The sequence below is a fragment of the Indicator indicator genome, chromosome 37, assembly GCF_027791375.1.
Source record: "Indicator indicator isolate 239-I01 chromosome 37, UM_Iind_1.1, whole genome shotgun sequence".
Taxonomy (NCBI): Eukaryota; Metazoa; Chordata; class Aves; order Piciformes; family Indicatoridae; genus Indicator; species Indicator indicator.
In genome coordinates, this window is record NC_072046.1 from 3166798 (window position 1) to 3185345 (window position 18548).

Sequence of the window (18548 nt, forward strand, 5' to 3'; positions counted from 1 at the left end):
TGGTTCAAGGAACGGCCGTATGGGGCTGGATCTCCCTCAGGGGCTCCGCTCACCCCGGGGTGGGGGGTTGGGAGCTGCCCTTAGCCCCTTGCCCACCCCATCTCCTGCAGGCAGCGGTGCCAGGCAGCCATGGAGGCGGCGGTGCCGGCGGAGGAGGCGTTGGTGCTGGTGGAGTACGGCTTCGAGTACCGAGCCAAGGACGGCACCTTGGTCTCCATCAAGCCCAACGAGCGCTACGTGCTGCTGAAGAGAACCAACCACCACTGGTGGCACGTCAAGAGGAGCGGCGACACTCGGCCCTTCTACATCCCTGCCCAGTACGTGAAGGAGCTGCCCCCCATCGCCACCCCGGCCGCGCTGGACCCCCCGCCGCTGGCACACGCTGGGACGGATCCGGCACCGCTCACCCCCCAGCCGCCACCGGCCTACGAGTATCGCTTCATCGGTGCCACCGAGGGCAAGGAGCCGGGGGGGGGATGCGCGGTGCCCAGAGGGGACTCGGTGCCCAGGAAGGACTCGGTGCCCAGAGGGGACTCGGTGCACAGAAGGGACTCGGTGCCCAGAGGGGACTCCGTGCCCAGGAAGGACTCGGTGCCCAGAGGGGATTTGGTGCTCAGAAGGGACTCAGTGCCCAGGAAGGACTCGGTGCCCAGGAGGGACTCGGTGCCCAGGAGGGACTCAGTGCCCACGAGGGACTCACCACCAGCACTCAGCTCTTTTCGGGTCACCCCAAGACTGAGCCCCCACCCCGCCGAGCCCGTGCGACCCTCACACTCCCTGGATGACCTGGCACGGGTGCCACCGGCACCGCACGATGCCACCACCACGGGGTTGTGCGGGGACCCCTCGGGACATGCTCGCCCGCTTGGCAAGAGCCGCTCCGAGACCCTCTACGCGCCCGGGCAGGACGGGGACGTGGGCAGGAGGTGGCCAGGGTCCGGCCATGTGGCTCAGGTACGGTGACATCCCCCTGCTGTCCCGAAAAGCAGCGCCGCGGAGCCGGGGGAGTTGGGGGAAGGAGCAAGGGGGCAGGGCTGGCTGATTCAGTGCCCCGTGTTCACCCCTGGTACTACCCTGTGATCCCCAGTACAGGGTGAGCTGGCACCGAGGCACCCCCTGGCACTGCTGCCACCACCAGGACCTCCGTGTTCCCTCTCAAGCCGACCCCATGGGGCAAACCTGTGGGGCCCCATACCAGCAATTACCACCTGGGGGGGAGGATGAGTGACCCCCACCCCGTGTCTCCACCCTGAGCATCTTCCTTGTTCAGCTTCCCTGCACCCTGCCTCAGTTTCCCCATCCCCAAGGGGCTTCCCTGTGTGCTCCCAGCCCCCACCTCTCCCCCCTCCCCTGAAGCATCCCAGCAGGGTGCAGACCCCAGCGATGCCCACGGTTTCGTGGAGGGGGGCAGGGGGGGTCGGTGTCACCCCTGGCTGTTTGGGGGAGGTGGGGGTCCTGCACCCAGTCCCAGCCACGTTCAGGAGTGAGAGGAGGCAGAAAGGGTTAACAGGGAAGCAGAGCAGCTCCTCCCCGGGGCGGGTGTCACCTGGGCACGGCACCCGGGGCCGAAGGTGGGTGCTGGGTGCACCCCGGCTGCGGTGGGCACCCCCCTGCACCCCAAACCCCAAGCTCATCCCGCACCAGTAAGTAGCAAGGGACCCTTCCCAGCGTCCCCCAGGGCTGCTCGCTGCACCCCTCTTGTGGGGGGCACCCAAGGGTGGGGGTTGTCCCCTGGCTGCTTGACTGCCACAGGGCAGGGGGTGGGGCACAGCGTGGTGAGATGGGGACAGCAGAGGGGGATCCCCGGGGCTTGACCCCTCCCCAGCACCTCCCTTTGAAGTAACCCCAGGTGCCCACAGCACACCCAGGCCTGGTGTCCCCCACCCTGAGGGGAGCTCGAGGGGTTGTGCCCGAAGAAAGAGGACGTTGGGGGTGGGGGGGACGTGGTCCCCACCTCATTTTGCACCCTGTGACCTTGCCTCTGCCAGCTTCACCCCCAGTGCTCTTTGGACACCCAGAGCCACTGACTGCCCCCCAGGAAGTCTCAGTGTGGCCCCCAGCCCCAGTGCCATCACCAGAGCTTCACCTTTCCCCTGCCCAAACTCAAACAGCCCCAAACCCACCCAGCACCAAACCCAACCCAAAACAGCACCAAACCCAACCCAAAACAGCACCAAACCCAACCAGACCCAGACCCAGATGGCTCCAATCCCAAACCCAAAGAGCCCCAAACCCAAATGGCACCAAACCAGCACCAAACCCAACCAGCACCAAGCCCAACCGCTGTCAGCAGTGGCAGTGCTGCAGTGGCCTCATCCTGGCCACTGTGTTCCTGCACCACCCTGGCTGCTGGGCTGGGACAATGCTGGGGGGACCCAGCACCCCCCCCCTCAGTTCACCCCTCTGTTGCTGCTGGGGGAGCAACCTGAGGCTGGGGGGAGAGTCCCAGTTAGCTCCTGCTGCACCCAGGGCACAGCACCATGCTGGTGCCAATCCTGCTTTGTGGCTTTGGCTGTGCTGGGTGTGGGTGGCAGGGTGGGTGATAGGGTGCCAGGGTGGGTGACAGTATGGGTGACAAGGTGCCAGGGTGAGTGCCAAGGTGGCAGGTGGGTGATCGGGTACCAGGGTGGGTGGTGGGGTGACAGTGTGAGTGCCAAGGTGCCAGGGTGGGTGGTGGAGTGCCAGGGTGGGTGATGGGGTGCCAGGGTGAGTGATGGGGTGCCAGGGTGGGTGATGGGGTGCCAGGGTGAGTGATGGGGTGCCAGGGTGGGTGATGGGGTGTCAGGGTGGGTGATGGGGTGCCAGGGTGGGTGATGGGGTGCCAGGGTGAGTGATGGGGTGCCAGGGTGGGTGATGGGGTGCCACCCCCCGGCACAGCCGATTCCGCCCTCCCAGGAGGCTCTTCCGCTCCCTGAACCCCGGCAGGAAGCACCGCGGGGCCCAGCGCAGGGCCCCGGCAGCCTGACCGGAGCCTCTGGGTGCTCCCCACGGTGCTCCCCCGGGGTGCCCCCTACCCCCGGGTGCCCAGCACAGGGCACCATCGGAGGCTCTGTGTGCCCCCGGGTGCCCCCGGCATGGGTGAGCGCGTGTCGGGCGCTCTGCAGCGCTCCCGCAGCAGGGTGTCGCGGCTGCTGCACTTGGGGAAGGTAGGCAGCACCCATGGGTGCACCCAGACACGGGGTGGGGGGAGGTGTGGGAGGTGGGGGTGCCATGGGGTCACCCCTTTCCTCCAAGCTCCCTCCCAGATTTCCCCTGGGTGTTCGTGCTGTGGAGGTGGCAGCGGGCACTGGTGGGTGCCAAGATGCCCATCCCAAGGCAGCGAGGGGCACCCAGCCCCCCTCTGGGGAGAGGAACCTTCGGGGCTGCACCCCTGGAGGGAGGTGCTGGGGGGGCTCTGTGCTGGAGGTTCTCCACTGTCACCCCCATGTCCCTTGTCCCCAAGAGGAAGGTGACCTCTTGTGCTCTGCTCCTGGCACTGCTGGCCATGGCAGGGGGGCATAAGGCGGCAGCAGGGGGGGCAGGTGACAGAGTGTCCCTGGGGACCCTCATCCTGCTGTCCCCCTCCACTCTGGGCTGTCCCCAGGGACACTTCAGCCACTGTTCTCCCCCACCCCGTGGTGACAGGAAGGGCAGAGGGGAACTTTGTCCCCGAGGCTGTTGGAAGGAGGCTCAAGGGCTGTAAAGCTGGGGAGGGAGATCAAAGGGTGCCAGGAGGGGACGCCCTGCCAGCAGCCACCCAGCCCATGGTCACCCAGCCCCGGGGGATGTGTCCCTCACCCACAGCAGCCCTGTGAGGGGGGAGGCAGACAGGAACCCACCCCAGGGGTGCTCAGGGCCTTATTTTGGGCTGTGGCAATGGGGCTGGGGGGGTCTGCAGTGGGTCAGGGTGCAGGACTGGCTGTGCAGGCTGGCACTGAGGGGGCTGCTGGTGGGCTGGGGCTGGGGGTGCTAGTGGTGGGCTGGGTGCTGGTGGTGATCTGGGTGCTGGTGACGTGGGTGCAGGTGCCAGTGATGTATGTGCTGGTGATGGCCAGGGGGCTGCTGGTGGGCTGGGTGCTGGTGATGTGAGGACAGAGGCTGGGGCTGATGTTGATGTGGGTGTCAGAGATGTTCCAGGGTGCTGGTGTTGAAGGTACTGCTGGGCTGGGTGCTGGTGGGCTGGGTGCTGATGGTGGGCTGGGTGCTGGTGGTGGGCTGGGTGCTGATGGTGGGCTGGGTGCTGGTGGTGGGCTGGGTGCTGGTGGTGGGCTGGGTGCTGATGGTGGTCTGGGTGCTGGTGGTGGGCTGGGTGCTGGTGGTGGGCTGGGTGCTGATGGTGGTCTGGGTGCTGGTGGTGGGCTGGGTGCTGGTGGTGGGCTGGATGCTGATGGTGGTCTGGATGCTGGTGGGCTGGGTGCTGATGGTGGTCTGGGTGCTGATGGTGGTCTGGGTGCTGATGGTGGTCTGGGTGCTGGTGGTGGTCTGGGTGCTGGTGGTGGTCTGGCTGGTGGTGGTTTGGGTGCTGCTGGCCTGATGGTCTGGGTGCTGGTGGTCTGGATGCTGGTAGTGGTCTCAGTGCTGGTGGTGGTCTCAGTGCTGGTGGTGGTCTTGGTGCTGGTGGTCTGGGTGCTGGCAACATGGGCCAGTGGCTGGGGGTGCAGTTGATGTGGGGGTGCAGTTGATGTGGGTGTCAGAGGTGTCCCAGAGCGCTGGTGCTGAGGGTGCTGGTGTGCAGGTGAGGTGGGTGCTGGGGTGCTGATGGCAGGGAGATGGGCACAGAGGGGTGGGGGTGCAGGTGGTGGGCAGGTCGGTGGTGTTGGGGTTGCAGATATTGGGGGGATGGTTTGGGTGCCAGTGATGTGGGTGCAGATGCTGTGGGTCCAAGTGCTGGGTGCTGATGTCAGGGTGCTGAGTGCTGATGTCAAGGTGCTGGGTGCTGATGTCAGGGTGCTGGGTGCAGATGTGTGGGTGCTGATGCCAATGATGTGGGTGCTGCTGATGGAAGTGCAGATCGTGTGGATCCAAGCACTGGGTGCTGGTGTCAGGGTGCTGAGTGCTGATGTCAGGGTGCTGGGTGCAGATGTCAGCGTGCTGGGTGCAGATGTGTGAGTGCTGGGTGCAGATGTGTGGGTGCTGATGTCAGGGTGCTGGGTGCAGATGCGTGGGTGCTGATGTCAGGGTGCTGGGTGCTGATGTCAGGGTGCTGGGTGCAGATGTGTGGGTGCTGGGTGCAGATGTGTGGGTGCTGATGTCAGGGTGCCAGGTGCTGATGTCAGGGTGCTGGGTGCTGATGTCAGGGTGATGGGTGCAGATGCGTGGGTGCTGATGTCAGGGTGCTGGGTGCAGATGTTAGGGTGCTGGGTGCTGATGTCAGGGTGCTGGGTGCAGATGTTAGGGTGCTGGGTGCAGATGTGTGGGTGCTGATGTCAGGGTGCCAGGTGCTGATGTCAGGGTGCTGGGTGCTGATGTCAGGGTGCTGGGTGCTGATGTTAGGGTGCTGGGTGCTGATGTCAGGGTGATGGGTGCAGATGCGTGGGTGCTGATGTCAGGGTGCTGGGTGCAGATGTTAGGGTGCTGAGTGCTGATGTCAGGGTGCTGGGTGCTGATGTCAGGGTGCTGGGTGCAGATGCATGGGTGCTGATGTCAGGGTGCTGGGTGCTGATGTGTGGGTGCTGATGCCAATGATGTGGGTGCTGCTGATGGAAGTGCACATCCTGTGGGTCCAAGTGCTGGGTGCTGAGGCCCTGGCTGCAGGTGACCTGGGTGGTGGTGACTTGGGTGCTGGCACCAGGGCCATGGTGCCCCAAGCCCAAACTCTCTCCATGTGCCCATGCCAGACTCCCACCCTCTCTGCCAGCTGGGTGCTCCCTGCCCCAGTGTGGGTGCTGTGGGTGCCCTCCTCCACTGCCTGGCCATCTACACCCCCTTGCAGCTCCTGTCCCGTGTGAGAGGCTGTCTCAGGTGCCTGCTGGGCACCCGGGCTGGGGAGATGATGTTCCACCAGCCAGGGCAGGGCAGGACCCAGCTCCTCAGCCCCTCACCCATCCACCAGCCTGGGTACCATGATGGGGACATCCCAGGACTGGCATCACCAACAGCCCTGCCCCAGGGCTCAGTGACCAGCACTCAGTGACCCTCTCGTGTCCCCTGCAGGCACGCAAGGAGCCGGAGGAGCCCTCAGCACCAATCTACCTCAACCTGCAGGAGCTGCAGGAAGAAGCTGCTGCTGCCTCCAGCAGCTCAGCCCAGGAGGAAGCCAGCAGCTGGGCGGCAGAGTGGGAGACCCACAGGGACACGGAGAGTGGACTCCTGTTCTACTACAACCCACTGACAGGAGAGACCACCTGGGACTGCCCCTTTGGGCAGGCAGGAGATGGAGTGAGTCCTCCCACCTCTGCCACCTCCTCGCCCGCCCACAGCCCCCAGTTCCCTGACTGGGACCAGTACGTGGATGAAGGCAGTGGGCAGCCCTTCTTCTACAACCCACTGACAGGGGAGACCTCCTGGGACCCCCCCGGGGCCACCGACACAGGCAGCTCCCGGGACATGTACCCCGGGGGGACGCCTGACGGGGAGCACAGGGTGAGCACAGCGAGGGGTGGGGATGGGGATGGGGATGGGGATGGAGATGGAGATGGAGACAGAACTAAAGATCAAGATAGAGATCAGGATGGAGATGGAGATAGAAATGGAGACAGAACTAAAGATCAAGATAGAGATCAGGATGGAGATGGAGATGGAAATGGAGACAGATGGACAGGCAAGCAGCAGTGGGGATGGGGATACAGATGGAGATGATGGAGATGAAGATGGGGGTGAGGGTGGGGGTCAAGATCAAGACTGAGATCAGAATGGTGATGGAGATGAGATGGAGACAGAGATGAACAGGGACATGGAGATGATGAGATATGAGATGAGGAGATGAGATGAGGTGAGATGGAGACAAAGATGGAAACAGGCAGGGATGGAGACAGGGAGGGGAATGAGGATAGAGATGGAGATGAGGATAGAGACAGAAATGGAGACAAAGATAGAGATAGAGATGGAGATTGGGATGAGAATGGGAATGAGGATGGAGGGAGATGGAGACTGAGAGAGATAGAGATAATGATAGAGATAGAGATATAGAGATGATAGAGATATAAATGACAGAGATAGAGATGACAGAGATAGAAATAGAGATAGGGATAGAGATAGAGATAGAGATAGAGATAGAGATAGAGATAGAGATAGAGGTAGAGGTAGAGGTAGAGGTAGAGATAGAGATAGAGGTAGAGATAGAGATAGAGATAGAGATAGAGGTAGAGATAGAGATAGAGGTAGAGATAGAGATAGAGATAGAGATAGAGATAGAGGTAGAGATAGAGATAGAGATAGAGGTAGAGATAGAGATAGAGATAGAGATAGAGGTAGAGATAGAGGTAGAGATAGAGATAGAGATAGAGATAGAGATAGAGATAGAGATAGAGATAGAGATAGAGGTAGAGATAGAGATAGAGATAGAGATAGAGGTAGAGATAGAGATAGAGATAGAGGTAGAGGTAGAGATAGAGATAGAGATAGAGATAGAGGTAGAGATAGAGATAGAGATAGAGGTAGAGGTAGAGGTAGAGATAGAGATAGAAATAGAGATAGAGGTAGAGATAGAGGTAGAGATAGAGATAGAGATAGAGATAGAGATAGAGATAGAGATAGAGATAGAGATAGAGATAGAGATAGAGATAGAGGTAGAGATAGAGATAGAGAGAGAGATAGAGATAGAGAGAGAGATAGAGATAGAGATAGAGATAGAGATAGAGATAGAGATAGAGATAGAGATAGAGATAGAGGTAGAGATAGAGGTAGAGATAGAGATAGAGAGTAGAGGTAGAGGTAGAGATAGAGATAGAGGTAGAGATAGAGATAGAGATAGAGTAGAGATAGAGATAGAGATAGAGATAGAGGTAGAGATAGAGGTAGAGTAGAGATAGAGATAGAGATAGAGGTAGAGGTAGAGATAGAGGATAGAGATAGAGATAGAGATAGAGGTAGAGATAGAGATAGAGATAGAGATAGAGGTAGAGATAGAGATAGAGGTAGAGGTAGAGATAGAGATAGAGGTAGAGGTAGAGACAGAGATAGAGGTAGAGGTAGAGGTAGAGATAGAGATAGAGATAGAGGTAGAGATAGAGAGTAGAGATAGAGGTAGAGATAGAGAGTAGAGGTAGAGGTAGAGGTAGAGATAGAGGTAGAGGTAGAGATAGAGGTAGAGGTAGAGATAGAGATAGAGGTAGAGTAGAGGTAGAGGTAGAGTAGAGGTAGAGGTAGAGATAGAGATAGAGGTAGAGATAGAGATAGAGGTAGAGATAGAGATAGAGATAGAGGTAGAGATAGAGATAGAGGTAGAGATAGAGATAGAGGATAGAGGTAGAGATAGAGGTAGAGGTAGAGATAGAGGTAGAGATAGAGATAGAGATAGAGATAGAGATAGAGATAGAGAGTAGAGAGTAGAGGTAGAGGTAGAGGTAGAGGTAGAGATAGAGATAGAGATAGAGGTAGAGGTAGAGGTAGAGGTAGAGATAGAGGTAGAGGTAGAGAGTAGAGGTAGAGATAGAGATAGAGATAGAGATAGAGATAGAGATAGAGATAGAGATAGAGATAGAGATAGAGATAGAGATAGAGATAGAGATAGAGATAGAGATAGAGATAGAGATAGAGATAGAGATAGAGATAGAGATAGAGGTAGAGATAGAGATAGAGATAGAGATAGAGATAGAGATAGAGATAGAGATAGAGGTAGAGATAGAGATAGAGATAGAGATAGAGATAGAGATAGAGATAGAGATAGAGATAGAGATAGAGATAGAGATAGAGATAGAGATAGAGATAGAGATAGAGGTAGAGATAGAGATAGAGATAGAGATAGAGATAGAGATAGAGGTAGAGATAGAGATAGAGATAGAGATAGAGGTAGAGATAGAGGTAGAGGTAGAGGTAGAGATAGAGATGACAGAGAGAGAGATGAGGATAAGAATGGAGAATGAGACAGAGATGGAGATAAGGACAGAGACAGAGATGGAGATAGTGATGGGGATAGAGATGAAGATGATGGCAATGGAGCAGCCCCCATCTGGGCTGGCCATGGCTCCGGCATGTGGCTGCTCTTGGTGGGACACAAGATCTTGACCTGACTCTTCTCTCCAGCCACCAACTCCAGAAGCAGACTACCCCAACCTGTCTCCAGATGAGCTGGAGGCTTATCCTGAGGACTACTCACCCCTGGGCTCCTATGATCATGGGGCCACTCTCTCTCTGTCCCCGAGGCACCCTGAGGAGCTGGGCTCCCCCCAGGGCTGGTACAGGCACAGCCACCCTGAGGGAGCCACGTTCTACCCTGAGCACTTCACCTCTGACATGGTATGGGGACAGGGATGGGGATGGGGATGGGGATGGGGATAAGAACAGCAATGGAGACAGAGATAGAGACAAAGATGGAGATGGAGACAGAGATGGAGATGGGGACAGGGCGAGAAAGAGGGACAGGGATGGAGATGGGGACAGGGATGGGGATAAGAACAGCAATGGAGACAGAGATAGAGACAAAGATGGAGATGGAGACAGAGATGGAGATGGGGACAGGGCGAGAAAGAGGGACAGGGATGGAGATGGGGACAGGGATGGGGATAAGAACAGCAATGGAGACAGAGATAGAGACAAAGATGGAGATGGAGACAGAGATGGAGATGGGGACAGGGCGAGAAAGAGGGACAGGGATGGAGATGGGGACAGGGTGGGGGTGGGTGGGGATATGGATGGGAAAGGAAGTGGACATGGGATGGGATATGGACTGGGAGATGGAGATGGATGGGAGCCATGTTGGAGATGATGACAGAGCCAAGAACAGCAATGGGGACAGGGGTGGGGTATGGACAGGGACAAAAATGGGGACAGGGATGTCTGCCTGGGCCATGAGCATCCTCACAGCAGCCCAGAAGTAGCAGGCAGGGACTGTGGGGTACAGTGGGTGCCAAGCCTAGCACCCACCCAGCACGGGCACCTCGGGCATCACCTACTCCTGCTTCCCCCTGCCCAGGTGCCAGCAGGTGGCCGCCAGGAGCGGGTCAGCAGTGGGTCCAGCCAGGACAGCGGGCTCTGGGCCTGGCACAGCCCCATGCCACCAGCCCTGGGGCTCAAGGAGGAGAAGGTAAGCACCCACCCTGGGGAGGGGCAGCTCCCTCACCCCAGCAGCAGGGAGGGCAGGGGGCAAAGCTCAGCCCCCCCCTCCCCACACCTTGCCCTGCAGCTGAGGAGCCTGGAGAAGGCAGGGGTGCTGAACCGCACCAGGACCATGGACAGGGGGAAGAGGCTCCGGTAAGCACAGCCCCGGGGGCACAGAGGGCACAGGGGCAGTGCTCTCCCCCTCTGTGACCCCCACTCTGCTCCCCAGGAAGAACTGGAGCTCCTCCTGGACCGTGCTGGAGGGGAGGATCCTCACCTTCTTCAAGGACTCCAAGCACTCAGCAGCTGCTGCCTTGGTAAGAGCCCCAAGGGCCTGGGTGGGGGTCAGCACCACTGGGATGGGGTCAGCACACATGGGGTGGGGTCAGCACCCTTGGGATGGGGTCAGCACCCCTGGGATGGGGTCAGCACCTGTGGAACAGGGCCAGCATATGTGAGATGGGGCCAGCACACACAGGATGGAGCAAGGACCCACAGGATGGGGTCAGGACCCCATGGGACCCTCCAACACCCATGGGATGGAGCCAGCACCTGTCAGAGGGGTTAGCACCCATGGGATGGAGCCAGCACCCACAGGTCAGGGTCAGCACTCATGGACCAGGCCCACTACTGGTCTGGGTCCCCATGCACCAGCACCTGTGCTCTACACCTCCTGTGTGGGACTTGGGCCATGTCAGAGCATTGGGATGAGTGGGAAGGAAGTGGAGGCCCCCCCCCGACCTCCCAGCACCCACTGGCACCCAGCCCCCACCAGCACCCAGCCCCTCCAGCACCCTCCAGCACCCACTGCCCGGATGCAGAAGCTGCCATGGGTCTTGCAACACCCTGTGGTGACAGCAGCAGGGGAAGGAGAGGGGACAGAGCCCCCCCCCGGGGGGGACAAAGTGCTGGCACCACTGCCAGGAAGTGGGGGCAGGGCTCTGTCTGGCTGGAAAACAGGGCTGGAAGGGGGCTGGGTGAGGAGCCCTCCAAAACCCAGGGCATGGGGAGAGCAAGGGGGTTTGATGCACTGCAGCTGGGAAAGCCCCACGGGACTGCCCACTCCCTGGGGACTGCCCACTCCCTGGGGACTGCCCACTCCCTGGGGACAGCCACTCAGGGTCTCTTAATGCCTCCATCAATCACCTGGGCAAAGGGATCAGGGCATCCTCAGTGAGTCTGCAGATGACACCAAATTGGGCAGGGGTGTTGGGCTGGGGGAGGGTCAGGAGGCTCTGCAGAGGGACCTGGCCAGGACAGATCCGTGGGCAAAGGCCAATGGGATGAGGTTCAGCAAGGCCAAGTGCCAGGTCCTGCACCTGGGTCACAGCAGCTCCATGAATGCTCCAGGCTGGGGGCAGAGTGGCTGGAAACTGCCCAGCAGAAAAGGACCTGGGGGTGCTGGGTGACAGCAGCTGGAGATGAGGCAGCAGTGCCCAGGTGGCCAAGAAGGACACCAGCAGCCTGGGCTGGAGCAGCAATGGTGTGGGCAGCAGGAGCAGGGCAGGGATTGTGCCCCTGGACTGGGCACTGGGGAGGCCACAGCTTGAATCCTGGGTTCAGTTTTGGGCTCCTCAGTGCAAGAAGGACTTTGAGAGGCTGGAGCAGGTCCAGAGAAGGGCAACAAAGCTGGGGAAGGGTCTGGAGAAGAGGGCTGGGGAGGAGCAGCTGAGGGAGCTGGGGGTGTTTAGTGTGGAGAAGAGGAGGCTGAGGGAGACCTCATTGCTCTCTACAGCTCCTGAGAGGAGGCTGGAGCCAGCTGGGGTTGGTCTCTTCTTGCTGCTAACAAGTGACAGCACAAGAGGAAACAGCCTCAGGTTGCCCCAGGGGAGGTTTAGGTTGGACATGAGGAACAATTTCTTCCCCTGAGGGCTGTCAAGGCCTGGCCCAGGCTGCCCAGGGCAGTGGTGGAGTCCCCATCCCTGGAGGGGTTTCCAGGCTGTGGAGATGTGGTGCTGAGGGCCATGGCTCAGTGGTTGGATTGTGATGACCTTCAAAGTCTTTTCCAGCCTAAACAATTCTTTGAGTCTCTGTCACCCAGAGGGGCCCTAAAGCTGAAGACCTCTGGGGTCCCAGGGCAGGGCTGGGGATGCCCCATGGGGTGACATTGAGGTGGCCACAATGCCCACCACACAGAGCACCATGTTGTGGTCCCACAGAGAGATCCCAGTGCCATGGGAGGGGACAGGGATGTCCCTCCTTTGTCACCCTTGACTTTCTGGAGGAGACAAGCCCCCAGCCCCAGTGCTCCCTGGGCAGGTGCCAGCAGTGCCACCCTTGTCCCTTTGCTCCCACAGCGGCACCCCAGCACCCTGACCACCCCTGAGCACACGGTGGAGCTGAGTGGAGCCACCCTGGCATGGGCCAGCAAGGACAAGTCCAGCAAGAAGCACGTCCTGGAGGTGAGCTGGGTGACAGGGACAGGGACACCAGGCACACACTGGGGTCCACACATGGCCCAGGGGGTGGTGGTGATGCCCATTGCATCCCTAAAGTGGGGAAGGGGTCGGTGGGGTGGGCACAAGGGGGCATGGGGCCAGGCTGGGAGCAGAGGGACACTGTGCTGCCAGCCACCATCACCACAGTGTCCCCACTCCTGGACCTTGCACGGGGAGGAGGTTTCCTGAGCTCAGCTCACCAGCAGCAGCTGTGCTCAGCAGTGTGATGAGTTGGGCACCGTCCTCAGCAGCAGCCTGACCCCCAGAGCCAGCTGCTTGTGGCCAGCCCCAGGGCCCTGCCCTGACCTCTGCCCTCTGCTCCTGCAGCTGAGGACGAGGGAGGGCTCCGAGTTCCTCATCCAGCACGACTCGGAGCAGATCATCACAGCCTGGCAGAAGGCCATCGCTGACAGCATCAGCAGGCTGGTGAGCACCTGCCAACCCCACCCTGCCAGCCTGAGCATGGGCACCCTGCCACCCAGGCAGTGGGCACAGGGACCTCACGCTGCCCCTTCCCTAGGCCATCGACCTCCCTGGAGAGGAGGATGCTGAAGCTGGGGCTGAGTTTGGCTCCCGGGAGAAGCTGTGGGGCAGCGAGGACAAGCGGGCAGGTGAGCCTGGGCACAGGGACGGGCACCGGGGTGGCACCACCGGAACCAGCCACCAGGCAGCTGGGGTGGAGTGGCCACGCTGGGGTGTCCCCAGCTCCCTGTGGTGGTGGGAGGCGCCAGGAGGACCTCAGTCCCTGACATGTGCCCTGTCTGTAGCAGTGGCTGGGCAGGCAGTTGGCAGTGCCAGCAGCGAGAGCGACCTAAGCAGAGTCCGCAACAAGCTCCGCAAGTTCCTGCAGAGGAGACCAACACTGCAGTCCCTGAGAGAGAGAGGCTACATCAAGGGTGGGTGCTGGGCTGGGGCTGCATCAAGGGTGGGTGCTGGGATGCTGGGGTGGGGCCATATCAAGAGTGGGTACCAGGATGGAGTTACCTCCAGGTTGAGTGCTGGGGGTGGCTACAGCAAGAGTGGGTGTTCAGGATGGGGCTACATCAAGGCTGAGTGCTTGGGGATGGGGCTGAGCCCCCTGAGGTGTTGCCAGGCTGGAAGGCAGCTGGGGACAGCTGAGGCTGGAGCTGGCACAGAGGGCTGGGGCACCAAATGGTGACAGTCTTGGTGACAGACTTGAGCATGTCCCCCCACCTCTGGCCATCTCAGTGTCACATTTGTATGGGATGGGACCCTCCACAATGTCCCCAACCCTGTTCCCTGCCATGGAGCCACCAGCAGGCATCCCTTGGGTGTCACCTGGCCCTGCTGAAGTCCCCTTTGGTTTTCCAGACCAGGTCTTTGGGTGCTCCCTGCCAGTGCTGTGTGAGAGGGAGCGGGGGACAGTGCCACGCTTCGTCCTCCAGTGCATCCAGACCGTGGAGAGGAGAGGTACCACCCTGGGGACAGGGACAGGGACAGCCTGGGGGGCACCAGCATGAGGATAGCTTTGAGGAAAGCCTAAATGTGTTGGTTGGCTTTCCCTGGAATTCTGATGCTGACTGCTGTCAACCACACCAATCACTGTCACCCTGTGCCACCCAGCTGTGGCCATCGTGCAGGTGACATGTGGGGACATGTGGGTGCCTTAAGCACCCTTGCTGGTGTCTGGGGGGGGTTCTGGTCAGCCAGGAGGTTCCTCCCCATCTCCACAACTGTCCCCTGCCAGGCCTGGACATCGATGGTCTGTACCGGGTCAGCGGCAACCTGGCCACCGTCCAGAAGCTGCGCTACAAAGTGGAGCACGGTAAGGGCACCTCTGGTGACAGCAGGGGGGGCAAAGGGGATGCAACGCCCCCGAGGGCAGGGTGGAGAGGGACCCTCACCCCTCGCTGGGGCTCTGGGACCCTCCTGAGGTGCTGGCCTGGCCCTGCAGACGAGCAGCTGGACCTGGATGATGGGCGCTGGGAGGACATCCACGTGGTCACCGGGGCGCTGAAGCTCTTCTTCAGGGAGCTGCCAGAGCCACTGGTCCCCTTCAGCCACTTTGACAAGTTCATAGCTGCCATCAGTGAGCCCTGGGCACACTGGGGTGGGATGGGATGGGATGGGGGGGATGGGATGGGATGGGATGGGATGGGATGGGATGGGATGGGATGGGATGGGATGGGATGGGATGGGGGGATGGGATGGGGGGGATGGGATGGGATGGGATGGTGGGGATGGGATGGGATGGGATGGGATGGGATGGGATGGGTGGGATGGGATGGGATGGGATGGGGGGATGGGATGGGATGGGATGGGATGGGATGGGATGGGATGGGATGGGATGGGATGGGATGGGATGGGATGGGATGGGATGGGATGGGATGGGATGGGATGGGATGGGATGGTGGGGGTGGGATGGGATGGGATGGGATGGAAAGGGATGGAAAGGGATGGAGAAGGGAACGGGGAATGGGTTGGGGATATGATGGGGATGGAGATGGGAAACAAGGATGGGGACAGGAACAGAGATGGGGACAAAGATGGGAACAGAGACAGGAATTGGATGGGGATGAGAATGAGGATGGGAATGGGGCTTGAGATTGAGATTTAGATGAAGATAAGCTGGGGTGGAATGGGGACAAGGATGGAGACAAGGACATGGATGGGATGGCAACGGGGGTGGGAACAAGGGTGGGGACAGTGATGGGGATGGTCATGTAGAGGAGGATGGTGATGAGGGTGGAGACAGGGACAGCTGCTCCCTCTACTGCAGCCAGCAGCCACCATCTGTTGCCTCCCCTCCCAGAGATGCAGGAGCCGAGCTGGCGGGGCCGGTGTGTCCGTGACCTGGTGGCGTCCCTGCCGCCTGCCCACCACGACACCATGAAGGTCCTTTTCCGGCACCTCTGCAGGTGACACTCATCTCAGTCCCCCCCAAACCCGACTCTGAGGCAGGACAGGGGACAGGCCCTATCTGTGGGGACATGCTGGGTGACAGTATAGAAGCATAGAATTGTCAGGATTGGAAGGGACCTCAAGGACCATCCAGTGCCAACCCCCCTGCCATGGGCAGGGACACCTCACACCACAGCAGGTTGCTCACAGCCACATCCAGCCTGGCTGCAAAAACCTCCAGGGATGAGGCTTCCACCACCTCCCTGGGCAACCTGTGCCAGTGTCTCACCACCCTCCTGGGGAAGAACTTCTTCCTGACATCCAATCTGAATCTCCCCACTTCTAGTTTTGCTCCATTCCCCCTGAGTCCTATCACTCCCTGACACCCTCAAAAGTCCCTCCCCATCTTTCTTGGAGCCCCCTTCAGATCCTGGAAGGTCTCCTGGGAGCCTTCTCCAGGCTGAACAGCCCCAACTCTCTGTCTGTCTGCACAGGGGGGGAGCTGCAGCCCTCTGAGCATGCCTTGTCCCCGCAGGGTGGTGGAGCAGCGGGAGCACAACCGCATGTCGGTGCAGAGCGTCGCCATCGTCTTCGGCCCCACGCTGCTGCGCCCGGCGGGCGAGGAGGCCAACATGGCCATGCACATGGTCTTCCAGAACCAGGTGGTGGAGCACATCCTCAACCACTACAGCTACATCTTCCCTGACGGCTAAAGCCCCCCCCCCCTCTTCAGGGGACACGTGGGGACAAGCTCAGCGCTGGGGACATGAAGGAGCAACGTCTCAGGGGAAGGACTTGGCCCAGTGTCACCCTGGACAATGGGTGGTGGCCGTTGTGGATTCGATGAAGGGCAGCCTGGTGGCCTTGCTGGCTCGGGGTGCAGCTCAGGGGATGGATGCCAGAGCTGGGGGCACTTGCAGCACCTCGTTCTCCTCTGCCACCCACTCCTCTGTGGAGGCTGAGCCCTAGAGGGTGTGTGGAGTTGGAGAGGGTCCTCAGTGGTCAAGAGGGGACAATGGAACCCTGCGGTCAGTCCCCATCTCCCCAGGGCCAGGGGTACAGGGATGGACAAGAGGATGGAGGATGAAGGATAGAGGATGGTGGAGGATGAGGGTTAGAGGATGATGGAGGATGAAGGATAGAGGATGAGAGAGGATGGAGGATGATGGAGGATGAAGGATAGAGGATGAGGGAGGATGAAGGATGGAGGATGATGGAGGATGAAGGATGGAGGATAATGGAGGATGATGGAGGATGAAGGATAGAGGATGAGAGAGGTTGAAGGATGGAGGATGAAGGATAGAGGATGAGGGAGGATGAAGGATAGAGGATGAGAGAGGTTGAAGGATGGAGGATGAAGGATAGAGGATGAGGGAGGATGAAGGATAGAGGATGAGGGAGGATGAAGGATGGAGAATGATGGAGGATGAGGTTTAGAGGATGATGGAGGCTGAAGGATAAAGGATGATGGAGGTTGGAGCATGGTGGATGATGGAGGATGAAGGATGGAGCATGGTGGATAAAGGAGGATGGAGCATGATGGATGATGGAGGACAGAAGAGGATGGAGCCTGGAGGTGTCCAGTCGGGCAGTGCCCATGGGGACGGCGCCACCAGCAGAGTGGGCAGGGAGAAGCCAGGCTGTGCCATGGCTGGAGCCAGCGTCCAGAGCCCATCGCCCTGTTCCTGAATAAAGAGCCCATTCAGCTGTGAGGATCAGGTGTTGCTGGCAGGGCATGGGGACAGCCCTGGGGACACCAGTGGTGGCACAGTGGGAGCTCAATGACCCCCACCTGGTCACCTCTGGGGACAAGATGTGCCCCATGAGGATGAGGACATCTCGGCATGCCCAAGAAGGGTGAGGCTGCAGGCCACTGTGGTGACTGTCCCCTGTGTTTTGGGACACCTTTCCTGGCTGGCACCCCTGTGTCACCCCTGTGTCACCACAGGTAGCAGGGATGGGTGCTGGGTGTGGGGTGGCAATGAGCAGGTGCCACACGAGCTCCTGTCACCCAGGGGCAGCCCACTGGGCTGGGGACACTTTTGGGTCACGGTGGAGATGGTTTGGGACACAACCAGCACAGTGTGGGACACAAAAGGGACAGAACTGGAACGCTGTGGGACGTAATGGGGACACTCAAGAGCATGGCAAGGACGTCAGGAGGGTGCTTTGGGACACAGTGGTGATACTTTGGGACACAGTGGTGACACTTTGGGACGCCACAAGGGCAGGGCAGTGGATGATGGAGGTTAGGGACACAGTGGGGAGGGCTGGGGTGTGAAGGAGACACAACAGGGTGCAGCAGGGACACCTGGGGACACAGCAAGGGCACTTGGGGACACAACAATGACACTTTGGAGTGCGGTGGGGACATAATGGGGACACTTTGGGATGCAGTGGGGACACTTTGGGGCACAGGAAGATACTTTGGGATGCAGTAGGGACACTTTGGGATGCAGTAGGGACACTTTGGGGTACAGGAAGATACCTTGGGATGCAGTGGGGACACTGGGATGCAGCAGGGACATTTTGGGGCACAGGGAGATACTTTGGGAGGCAGTGGGGACACTTTGGGATGCAGTAGGGACATTTTGGGATGCAGTAGGGACACTGGGGCACAGGGAGATACTTGGGATGCAGTGGGGACAATTTGGGGCACAGGAAGATACTTTGGGATGCAGTGGGGACACTTTGGGATGCAGTAGGGACACTTTGGGATGCAGTAGGAACATTTTGGGGCACAGGGAGATACTTTGGGATGCAGTAGGGACAGTTTGGGATGCAGTAGGGACACTTTGGGATGCAGTGGGGACACTTTGGGATGCAGTAGGAACATTTTGGGGCACAGGGAGATACTTTGGGATGCAGTAGGGACAGTTTGGGATGCAGTAGGGACACTTTGGGATGCAGTAGGAACATTTTGGGGCACAGGGAAATACTTTGGGATGCAGTGGGGACACCTTGGGATGCAGTAGGGACACTTTGGGATGCAGTGGGGACAATTTGGGGCACAGGAAGGTAAGTTTACAACATGAAAGGATGTTTTAGGGGTGCAGTAGGTGTAATCTGGGC

The 18548-nt window shown here is 59.5% G+C and overlaps 1 protein-coding gene across 1 annotated transcript; it reads left to right on the forward strand.

Annotated features, from left to right (window-relative positions):
• Positions 1 to 129: 129 nt before the first annotated feature.
• Positions 130 to 16189, forward strand: ARHGAP27 (Rho GTPase activating protein 27). Its single transcript, XM_054396460.1, has 16 exons — positions 130 to 501; positions 586 to 954; positions 6133 to 6561; positions 9163 to 9375; positions 10052 to 10162; positions 10262 to 10329; positions 10406 to 10493; positions 12474 to 12578; positions 12942 to 13040; positions 13135 to 13225; positions 13385 to 13510; positions 13947 to 14045; positions 14323 to 14400; positions 14530 to 14664; positions 15388 to 15493; positions 16012 to 16189. The coding sequence occupies exons 1-16, from the start codon at positions 130 to 132 to the stop codon at positions 16187 to 16189; spliced, it is 2667 nt and encodes an 888-aa protein (XP_054252435.1).
• The last annotated feature ends 2359 nt before the right edge of the window (positions 16190 to 18548 follow it).

Coding starts and splice junctions, on each gene's coding strand:
- ARHGAP27 (XM_054396460.1), top strand. CDS start 130: ATGGAGGCGGCGGTGCCGGCGGAGGAGGCGTTGGTGCTGGTGGAGTAC. Junction 955..6,132: donor GGTCCGGCCATGTGGCTCAG/GTACGGTGACAT, acceptor TGTCCCCTGCAG/GCACGCAAGGAGCCGGAGGA. Junction 6,562..9,162: donor CGCCTGACGGGGAGCACAGG/GTGAGCACAGCG, acceptor TCTTCTCTCCAG/CCACCAACTCCAGAAGCAGA.